This window comes from Mus caroli, unplaced genomic scaffold (assembly GCF_978045245.1).
Source record: "Mus caroli unplaced genomic scaffold, Mus_caroli_1 scaffold_3, whole genome shotgun sequence".
NCBI classification, from domain to species: domain Eukaryota; kingdom Metazoa; phylum Chordata; class Mammalia; order Rodentia; family Muridae; genus Mus; species Mus caroli.
In genome coordinates, this window is record NW_028227258.1 from 79,065,551 (window position 1) to 79,076,973 (window position 11,423).

The 11,423-nt window shown below is 40.7% G+C and overlaps 1 protein-coding gene across 1 annotated transcript; it reads left to right on the forward strand.

Annotated features, from left to right (window-relative positions):
* Positions 1–3,029: 3,029 nt before the first annotated feature.
* On the forward strand, positions 3,030–10,633 carry Fgb (fibrinogen beta chain). Its single transcript, XM_021158119.2, has 8 exons — positions 3,030–3,181; positions 6,043–6,237; positions 6,705–6,888; positions 7,784–8,011; positions 8,553–8,666; positions 8,978–9,103; positions 9,363–9,648; positions 10,246–10,633. The coding sequence occupies exons 1-8, from the start codon at positions 3,101–3,103 to the stop codon at positions 10,475–10,477; spliced, it is 1,446 nt and encodes a 481-aa protein (XP_021013778.1). The 5' UTR covers positions 3,030–3,100; the 3' UTR covers positions 10,478–10,633.
* Positions 10,634–11,423: the final 790 nt, after the last annotated feature.

Consider the following 11,423-nt stretch of genomic DNA (forward strand, 5'->3'; position numbering starts at 1 on the left):
ACTGTAACGTTTGCAATCGCATGCCCGTGTAAACAAGCAGAGTCACTGATAGGTCTTATCTGTTTATCCACGCATACACTCATAAACTCACTCAACGGATAGATTTGAAATACGCCAGGTGCAAGGTGTGTGATGCAAGCACTCATTGCTACTCAGCCCCTACTTGCAAGTTCAGAAGCCCTTTTCATTTTAACGTCCATTTCCCTCCGAAGGTTGGTACCCAAGTCACGGTGCAAAAGCCTCCTCTCACTCTGTCCGATTCAGCCTGGGTTGCTGTGGCTAACTTCTATTTCCTGTCTTTCCCCATAAACTCATGGCCCTCGTCTCCTTTGTTCACTGAACTATCCCGCCCTGCACAAAGGAGGAACTCAAAATGGCTGCCTAGTTCAAATTGCCTTGTGCAGTGTAGTCTGGGCCTCACATGAACTGAAAAAAAGTCACAAGAAGAAGTGTCTTGATAACTGGGGGGAGGGGGGGGGGCACAAGCCTTTGTCTTTGGTGCCAGGAAGCAGTTGGGCAAGATGGGTCATCTGTTTTCTCTGTCACCGATTGACTGCCCTTGACTTACAAAAGAAGATCACCCCGTGTGAGGAACACCCCATTATTGACTTAGCAAACAGCACTCCCTTCACTCTCCACCAATGACAGCGGAGTGCAAAAGCACTTAAGTATTTTAGTATATTTCTTCTCCTTGAATGGAATCGTCTGCTTGGGGCCATTAGACACCTCAGAGTGCTGTTTCATTGGCTATAACTCTAGAGATTACAAAAAAAAAAGTTACAAGCTATCACCTACATCTGACACATGGGAACATCCACGTATATCCTATATGCCTGGCTGAAAACTATGAATGAAAGAAATGAATAAGCAAAAATGAGAGTGCCTACCAGAGACACTGTAATAACCATAGATGAGCTAGTCCCAAACAGCAGCAACAGCAAACAGAAAATACAGGCAAAATTCTATACCTCGCACAGACATTCCATTGGGCACCATAATTTAGTGGGCACAAAACATGGCCTGTTGAGTTAGACTTGCTCAAGTCTGGTACCAGCATTTGCCACCTCTGTGCCTGTAAGTAGTTAACCTCTGATCCTCAGTTTTATTATCTACACAAAGTAGTTGTTTTAAGAATTAAATAGGCTAAATGAACATTGGCTAGGCACATATCCATGAGGGTCAGTTCACAAGTTTAATCCGTGATTAATGTTTTGAAAGCTTTGTTCCTAAGTGTATTCCCAGCCCTTCCCACATCACCTGTCCCTTTGGAGGCCCACAGGCACTGTGTGGGGAATGACTGTTAAAGCTCAGAATGCCAGTCCAAGCAGCTTGAAGAGGTGGCTGAAGGAACTTGCATGTTAAACAAGATCTGCCTTATGTATGCAGAGACACTAAAAACGCACAGACTTACACAATACCTAGCACTCTCACTAGGAGATGACCTGTCAGAGACTGGAAATATAGTAATACCATACATCTCAAAAAATTATTGAACTTCTTCAACATAGTTCTTTTAACATCAGCAACAATTTAAATATCACAGTGATGAAATCCTGCCCAGATCATTGGGATGAGTTGATTTTTAAAAATCAATTATATTTTGAAGGTATATCCTCATATCTTACTTACTTTTACTGTCAGATTATATATTTCTCTAAGGAAAAATAAAGAAACTCGGTGTATGCTTATTCATCCTGACAAATGAAGCACAGATTTGGAAAGAAATCATTGTTTTCCTGTATCTAAGGTCAGCCTTTGTTTGGACAGTGTAAGTTAAAAGGATTTGATGTGAGTTCCAGGACAGCCAGGGCTATACAGAGAAACCCTGTCTCGAAAAAAACAAACAAACAAAAAAACTAAAAACAAACAAAAAAAGGATTTGATGTACTGTACTATCAAGAGAAGAAACTCAGTGTGTCTGTTTTACAACATTGTTTAAAATGTTCTCATGACCCAACCTCAGTTTATAAGAATGTTTACTTTCCATACAAAGCTCAGAAATATTTTTGAGCAAATGCACTTGTTGACTTTGGATCTCCTCTTGATTTGTGTAGGCGGAGGAGGGCTCGATTCTTACTACTGCAGAGAAATGAACAGATGAGACAGAAGCAGTGGCTTATGAGAAGTGACGAAAGAAAACAGGCCATGTTTACTGTACACCATACTAACTGAAAGAGACATACGGAGACTTCACATTCGTTAAAATGATATCGTCTCACATAAATATAACACAAAATAAACCATATAAAATAATAACAAAATGAAGTGTTAGCTGTGTATTCCATTATTATAATGATAATCTTGATTTGGGGATCTATAACTTATTGATATCATAATAGTGTTTAAATTTTATTTAAAAATTTAACCACTGAATAAAGGACAAAGTACAAAAGGCAGGCAGGGCAGAAACTCAGAACCCTGGGCTTTCTTTTCTTTTCTTTTCTTTTCTTTTCTTTTCTTTTCTTTTCTTTTCTTTTCTTTTCTTTTCTAGGATGTTTGTCTATCACAGCAGAGGAAAATGGCTACTTTATAATCCTGATTAACATCTACAAGAAAGGACAGACCATGATGATACACTAACTCTTCAACAGCCTCTTTCAGAAGTGCCCATGTGGCTGCCACAAAGCCTGGGCCTGCGTGGATCTCTTTACTGAGGTTATCGTTTCACGGAGCCCCTTCTGAGTAGGACCAACAGTTATGTTTGAATTAAACCTTTTCCTTACACATCCTTTGTGAACTCGTGTAGCATTTACAACCATATGAGACCTCCGAGACCTCTGAGACAGGGCTCTTTACAGGATGTCCCTGTTTCCCATCATTTGCTCTGACTCAATGATTCGAGGAACCCCCTGTGTCCACATGAGGCCAGCAGTGAGGAAGAGCTGTCTGATAGGTAAATAAGGCTTGCTGGGAAGATGTTGCTCAAATGATAAAGCAGTTCAGCCAACAAGTGAACCAAAATGTAAAATATTAACTAAAGGGAGGTAACCATTCCTGAAGTCATGCCTGGGAGAGGACCCACTATATATAGGATCGACAGTCTCCCAGCTAAGTCTACAGGCAAAGGGCAACTGCTTGGAATTTCGGAAACTCTGAAACCATGAGACATCTATGGCTGCTGCTGCTATTGTGTGTTTTCTCAGTTCATACTCAAGCTGCCGATGATGACTACGATGAACCGGTGATTTTTTTTTTACAGATATCATAGTGCTACTAATATTATTAATGTAAAATTGTGCAATATATATTATATATAATATATATCATATGTTATATACATACATATATATACATATATATATAGTTTCATAAACCTGTAAGTATGAAAGCAAAGTCATATGTTATTTTCTAGTTGATTCACCTTCATTTCTCCAGGGTGAGAATGGCTTAGCTAATGTGAGATGTGTTTTTTGTCTTGTTATTCTAATTTTATCCACTGTCATTTAATTGTTTCAGTACATTATTACAATTATAATGATTTTTTTTTAAATCTATAGGTTCTATACTGGCAATAGATTAGAATTTTGAAAGACAAAAAACCGAGGTAGATTGTTTGCGCTTTGCTGAGTAAGATAATACATAACTCGTGAGATTATTTAATATGGGTAATAATTATAACATTAAAATCAGAAAATGAGATTTGGGTGTTTGCAGGTTAAAAAATTATAACAGAGGCAGTATTTGTTGTTGTTGATATATAGCATAACCTTCTCACATGAAGAAGTGGTTTTCTTCATGTTATTTGTCTATTTTTTTTTTTTTGAGACAGTGTTTCACTCTGTAGCTCCAATTGGCCTCAAATTTGTGCCAATCCTCCTGCCTCAAATTGTTTGTTTGTTTGAGACAGGGTCTCACTGTGTAGCTCTGGCTGTCCTGAAACTGTCTATGTAAGACCAGACTGGCCTCCAACTCACAGTGATCTGCCTGCTTCTAATCCCCTAGTGTTCGGATTAAAGACATGGGCTACCTGGCTTGTCTCAGCCTTGTCGGTGCTCATAATGCAGACCTGAGCTGCCATACTCAGTCCTAGTGTTCTCTTTACCAACCTATTGTGAGCATTATTTTGATGTCATAAAAAATTAGAAAATATTTAAGAAAATAGTTCCAATTCTATTACTGAATGTATCCGGATGAAACTGTAGTGTATTATGTGCAGTAGAAATCAGAATACACATTAGCATTGCAGTGAGCTGATTTACTGTGGACCACTTAGCCTGAAGGCTGTGTAAGCTTTCGGATGATCCGACCATACAAATAAGAAGAAAAGTACCTGAGTTTGGTAAGAAAGGGGTAAAGGACATGTTTAGGTACACTTTCAGACATTACTTCAAAAGTGCTTTCATAGTCTTACTAATTAATCCTTTAGATTAAGCTCCCGCGTGGGTTTTTTGGCTTTCATTATTTCTGTAAGAGCTTTCCTGTTTGTCCCCATTGGTTCTTTCAGTATTTGCCATTTATTTTCTCTAGTGAAGCCAGATAACCTCAACAGCATTCTAAAGCAAACAAGCCAGTAGTCTTCTCTTTCAAAATTGTATTTGCAGTGAACAAAATCACATTCATTAAGTTTGTGTTAGAGCAGACAAGCTCTGATGAAGACCATGGCTTTAATATGAAATATGTGTATGTTCATGAATGTTCACCCATTAAAAATATAGGAGTATATACACCTTTACCAACACACACACACACGGGAGGGGAGAAATTAATTAGTAATTAAGAAAGGGATTGCAGCCAGACTATCAGGGTTTCAATCTCCTCACCTCCTCACCCCCGAATGTAAAATAATATAATGACTTAATGAACAGATGAGAGTAGAATGTAGCTTGTGCTTAGATGCGCACAATTGCACAAGAGCTCGGCTGCTGTGCCAGGTTTTTTTGTGTCTTCATCTGCAAATACAACCCTCAGAGCAAACTACTGAAACACTGGTTAACATATTTAATCCATGCCAGCCTTCATATCGGATTATACTTTTTCCACTTGACCATCCTTTTAAGGAGTTTTAAATTAGCAAATAATCTTTAATGCAGTCTCTAAACTCTGAAAATTATTTGAAGTGTGGGAATATGCATTATGTCTGATAAAGATTGAAGGGGGTTTTAAGAGAATAGCTTAACAAATAATTTTGTTGAAAATTGAAACATCAGAGACGTATCTTGAACTATGGCCACAATGAAAATAGCAATAAGAACTTGAACCAAGTTCAGTTCTTTTTTTTTAAGATTTATTTATTTATTATATGTAAGTACACTGTAGCTGTCTTCAGATACTCCAGAAGAGAGAGTCAGATCTCATTACAGATGGCTGGGATTTGAACCCAGGACCTTCAGAAGAGCAGTCAGTGCTCTTAACTGCTGATCCATCTCTCCAGCAAGTTCAGTTCTGAAGGTATCACAGGTTAAAAAAAATCTTTACAATATCTCATAAGGTAGATACAAGCCATGGTTGTTCTTATTTTCTGAATGAGAAAACTCAGTCATGGGTAAAGTAACTTCGCCAAAGTTCATGACAAGACTGGAGCCCAAGCAGTGCCTTACTCCATACCATCTCAATTCTCAGTAACCTGTTAGGGTCAAATATAGTCCTATTTCTAATAGTTTTTCTTTTAGTAGACCATCTTGTCCCAAATATGACTATATAAGAATCAGCCTGATCATCAATTTATAAAAGTTAAAATTGGGGAAATGATTACCAACTGGAGGATTTTACTTACCCAGGTGGGATGAGAATATTCATTCTTTCTGATTGTCTAGATTCCTGACAGTTCTGTGTACAGCAAAGCTTAAATTTCACAATCTAGAGTCGATTTGTCTTAGCCCTGTGCCCACCCCTTCCTTATAAAACTTCCTTAGCTTTATGCAGTAGCTTTGTGTGTCTTCGATCCTCCATCTGCTTGAGGAGACACAAATGACCTGATGGAGCCAATGGAGAGTCCTGTAGCGTACTGTCAGGCTTGCATTACCTCAGCTACAAAGCATGAGTGTGGAATGGTTGCCTCTCACTGCTTCTCTAACCTTGCACTGCGATCTTGCCCGATTCCAGATGGATAGCTTGGATGTTCGTGGTCATCGACCTTATGACAGGAGAAAGGAAGAGCCTCCTAGCCTAAGACCTGCCCCTCCTCCTATCAGTGGAGGGGGCTATCGAGCCCGTCCAGCCAAGGCTACTGCCAACCAGAAGAAAGTAGAACGGAGACCCCCCGATGCAGGAGGCTGTCTTCATGCTGATGCAGACATGGTAGGGGCATTCGTGGTTTTTGTAGGGTGGGTCTCCAGTGCAGAAAAAACTTAATATTTCATGGACCAACATCTCTATATTACTAGTTTGCATATTTAAGAATTAAAATTCAACATATGAACTCCATAGAGTCCCATTTTTGTACTTACCCTTCCTGTGTTGGGCTTTTGAGTCTGGACCCTAGATAACCAACTAGGGTATTTGAGCACCGCCTTTACTTTTGTATTTTGCCTACTTCCTGCACTGAGTAGGTAAAATTTTCATAGCCTGATTCCATCCCTCTTCTCCCACCATGGTAAAGACCATTTTTGTTCTTTATAAGCATTCACTGACAATTCCAACGTTTTGATCTTCCATGAAGAAAGTGAAATATCAACTTTTTTGGTTGACTCACAAGATCACGAAAGTCTCTCTAGTGTACATTTTTTAAGAACCACTCTAATGCCTGCTATTTTCTTTGTTGACAGGGAGTGTTGTGTCCTACGGGATGTACATTGCAACAAACGTTGATAAACCAGGAAAGGCCAATCAAGAGTAGTATTGCCGAGTTAAATAACAACATACAGTCTGTTTCCGATACCTCCTCAGTCACCTTTCAGTACCTGACTCTGCTAAAGGACATGTGGAAAAAGAAGCAAGCTCAAGTTAAAGGTAGGCTTCCGGGGGCGGGGGGCATTCTACCTAACTCTTTTATAAAATTGAGACTGTTAACTGTGTATACACAGTCTCTCGCAGTTAAACCATCCAGGGTTAACCAGCACTTGCTCTGATTTCTGTGTGTCCCTGCTTCTCCTGGGTCCTCCCTCAGGCACACTCATGTGCAGTTTGCCAGACAAGCACTCCTCAAGTGTTAGCCTTGGTGCCACTTTCACTACAATGACTTTCTTTGAGAAATGTCACTCTGGGTTCTTACTGTCAGTCTATTAAACATTTGTGACTCGGAAGATAATATGCATGGGATAAAAACTTAGTATTTGTAAGGTATTCAATACCTGAGAGTACTGACTATGAGAACCATCAGTGTGATATTAATCTATAAGCGGTGATATCTGGCATGCAAATCTTGAGGGCTACAGGCCTGGTGGGTGGGAATCAGTCGGGGTGTCACATGGCACAGGCTTTTCAGAGAGCAGCTCACTCAAGGGTAGACATTTAGGCATCAAATGAATTCAGAAGCGTTCTTGTAAATCCTAAGGCTTTGCAGTACTCATGGGGTGTGCGAGTGCCAACTGCCTCTTCTCTGCAATGCTCTGTGTTGAGATGGAGCCTTCAGTACTGCTCCCAAAGTAAGACATGACTTGTGTGTACCTACGACAAATCACTGGAGTAGTAAGTAGGTGAACTGCATGCCAATTTATACATGCCATGAAACAACAAACAAACAAACAAACAAAAATATGCCTCTAAAGTTCAGCAGTCACGATTGCTTAGTGGCACCCCAAAGTATTTAAGTTTATTCTCAGAGAATCAAAATCATATTTATGGAGTTAGATATCCTTTTATAGGCAAATATGCTGACCACTCCTGTATCATTTTGGCTTTCCAGAGAATGAAAATGTCATAAATGAGTATTCCTCCATCCTGGAAGATCAGAGATTATATATTGATGAGACTGTGAATGATAATATCCCCCTTAATCTTCGTGTGCTCCGCTCAATCCTGGAGGACCTGAGAAGCAAAATACAAAAACTAGAGTCTGACATCTCAGCTCAAATGGAATACTGCCGCACTCCATGCACTGTCAGCTGCAACATTCCAGTGGTGTCTGGGAAAGGTAACTAGTTAGTGAATACATTTCCATAGAGTTCCTGAAGATCTAACCTCCTTTAAACATAGGGACTAAAAAGGGGGCAGAGTAGCTTTTCCCCAACAGAATGTAATAATATTCTAGTATATCATGGCTATATCCTGGGCATGTCATATTCTGCCTTGACTAACAACTCCACCCAGTTCTGCTGAGCAGATTATAATGTAATGAGGGTGGGCATTTCAGGGGTCTCTAATGTGTGTATGCGTGTGCTTGTGTGAACAGATGGCAAGGCCATGGAAAGGAAAGATGGAGAAGTTTCTTCATCCTGTGTGCTCTATTTGTAGGAACAGGAGATAAAAGGAGATCTGTAGTTCACGTGATAGAATTCCTCAAAGCTTAGTCTGATTTTCAGTAAAAAGAAGGTCCAACTCCTAGAATATTATGCTCAGATGTTTGTGATAAAATGGTCTTCTGTACCCAGTGGAACAATCAGTTATGTTCAAGAAGGAATAGCTGCAGGCTCTGTTACTGTCCCCAAACATAATGTGTCATCGTATTCTTGCAGAGTGTGAGGAGATCATTAGGAAGGGAGGTGAGACATCCGAAATGTATCTCATCCAGCCTGACACCTCCATCAAGCCGTACAGAGTATACTGTGACATGAAAACAGAAAACGGAGGTAAGTGATGCTCAGTGGCTGACCTGTCATTCTGTAAGCATCCTGGGTGCCGGGGAAACAAGGTTCACCTCCAATTCAGATGGCAAGGGACCACTTGATTTGAAAGAACCTCGATGCATGCATGAAGGTGTCATGCAGCACTTGAGATTTCCAAATACTTTAAGAGTCCTCCCTTCATGCTTATTTCCTTATCACATCCACTTGGAGAAGAAACCATAAGGAGGCATAAGATAAAACAAATTGGCAATAAGACTTTCAGAGTAATGGTATTTGTGATTACCTTAGGCTAATTTTATTTCTCTCAACTAAAGGATGGACAGTCATACAGAACCGTCAGGATGGCAGCGTCGACTTTGGCAGGAAATGGGACCCATACAAAAAAGGATTCGGAAATATCGCCACCAATGAAGACGCGAAGAAGTACTGTGGCCTGCCAGGTAAAGACTTCGAGTGAAAAATCAAATCCTTCTATTTTAGTGAGTTTTTTTTTCTCAGTCAAAAACATCAAGGATGGGATTCTCTTTTTAGAATTTTAGGATGCTAGGAAGACTTTAACTACACACACGCACATACACACATACGCACACTAAATAAATGTAAAAGTGTTTAAATGTGGCAGCTAAGGATCTGGGGGGAAGCTGTGCCCGGCTTCCCTAGGCTTTACTTTTGCTGATGGCTTATATCCATTCTCTGTAGGTGAATATTGGCTTGGCAATGATAAGATTAGCCAGCTCACCAGGATGGGACCCACAGAACTTCTCATTGAAATGGAGGACTGGAAAGGAGACAAGGTGAAGGCACATTATGGAGGCTTCACGGTACAGAATGAGGCCAGCAAATACCAAGTCTCAGTGAACAAATACAAAGGGACAGCTGGCAACGCCCTCATGGACGGGGCCTCTCAACTGGTGGGGGAGAACAGGACCATGACCATCCACAACGGCATGTTCTTCAGCACGTACGACAGGGACAACGACGGCTGGTAAGCACCAAGGTCTTAGCTCCTGTCTTGAATGACCCCACGAATGCGATTGTCTAACACTGTGGGGGTCCCGAATGTTCTAAACAAATGCCCAGACTTGGACACTTCAAGTGTATCAGGCAGCCCCCATCCTGAACTCCTTATGTATCAACGGGAAGCATCCCAGCTATAAGACAGACATGGCTAGTTTCATCTTTCAGATGAAGTTTAGAGATACGAATTTACCCTAAGACAGCTACCCAAAGATAGACCTGTATCTATAGCACAACTCTGAGTTTTGTGTCTCTGTATACACATCTGTGTTTTCATTCACTAACGTATCTACCGAAGCCGTCGTTCCATAGCTCAGCGTCTCTCATACTACAGTATCAGTAAAAGAATTCAGTCCCTTCATGATCAGCTCAGATAGACCCAGCTGTTTCCCTTTCATGCTATGGGGCAGAGAAGAACTTTGCTGTATTTGGGCTTTACATACAGGATTCCAGGGAAAGAGGCCCACACACAGTTGAGTACAGTACTTTCATGCGGGTACTCCCCAACGGACTGAATTAATGGTGGTACTTATATGGATCATAACTCACACTCATCTCCTTTCAGGGTAACTACGGATCCAAGAAAACAGTGCTCCAAAGAAGATGGTGGTGGCTGGTGGTATAACAGATGCCATGCGGCCAATCCAAATGGCAGATACTATTGGGGTGGCCTTTACAGCTGGGACATGTCCAAGCACGGCACAGATGATGGTGTGGTGTGGATGAACTGGAAGGGATCGTGGTACTCAATGAGGAGGATGTCTATGAAGATCAGGCCCTTCTTCCCACAGCAATAGTCCCCCCAAGCACAGACTTTCATTCTTCTATGTCTGACATTTTTTTACATTATGTTATTGGAATTTTCTTTGATACATTATATCCACTAAAGCTCAAAACAATGGTTGAGTGTGTCTCTTTTGGAACGATATAGGATAAAGACATTGAAAACAGCACATAGATTTCCTTTGTATTCTTTTCATTTCAAAATTTTTATTTTTATTACTTTTAATTATGTGAGCACGTGTGGGTCCATGCACACAAGTGCAGGAGCCTGCAGAAACCAGAGGGGTCAGATTTTTCCAGAGCTGGGGTGACAGTGCTGGTGAGCCTCCCGATGCGGTTGCAGGGAAGGGAAGTCAGGTTTCATCTCCTTAAACATCATATTCTTCATTTACGTTTCCTGCAGAGAACTAACAAAAAGGATGGTAATAAATAGTTGGTTGATTCCATCTGAATGTGGAGCATTTTAGGCTAAGCACCCCCTCCCCATCCTGCTATATGAAAGTGTTACACAGATGAAAGTTGATGTTTATAAGTCTGGTTTCAAAATCCTACTTCTTGTGTAAGGTTTCTCGCTAAAAGTCTTTCTAACAGACTTATTACATAAACCCATCTCTGCCATTGTAAATTACTGTTCTCTTATTTTATGATCCAGGCTGTTAGGGTTTAAATTTGTGGGGCAGGAAGGTATTTACAATTTCAAATGTCTAGTGAGCTATTTGAAGTGTCAAATGTCCTGCTGTTCCACGGGAAAGCAACTGCTCTACCTTCCAAGAAGGCCACAAGGCCAAAGTCCAAGCAAGCCATTAGATGAAGCCCTTGTCATGTGCTTCCTGGGGGAAATGGTGAACTAGGAGGCCAAGCCTGCCCATTGCCCTCAAATAGATTGTTCTTTTAGATAGTTATACAGGAGCTATTGCTAACGCGGAAGTAGGTTTTTCTGTCCTTTCTACCTCTCCCAAT

Coding starts and splice junctions, on each gene's coding strand:
- Fgb (XM_021158119.2), top strand. CDS start 3,101: ATGAGACATCTATGGCTGCTGCTGCTATTGTGTGTTTTCTCAGTTCAT. Junction 8,012..8,552: donor TCCAGTGGTGTCTGGGAAAG/GTAACTAGTTAG, acceptor GTATTCTTGCAG/AGTGTGAGGAGATCATTAGG. Junction 9,649..10,245: donor GACAGGGACAACGACGGCTG/GTAAGCACCAAG, acceptor ATCTCCTTTCAG/GGTAACTACGGATCCAAGAA.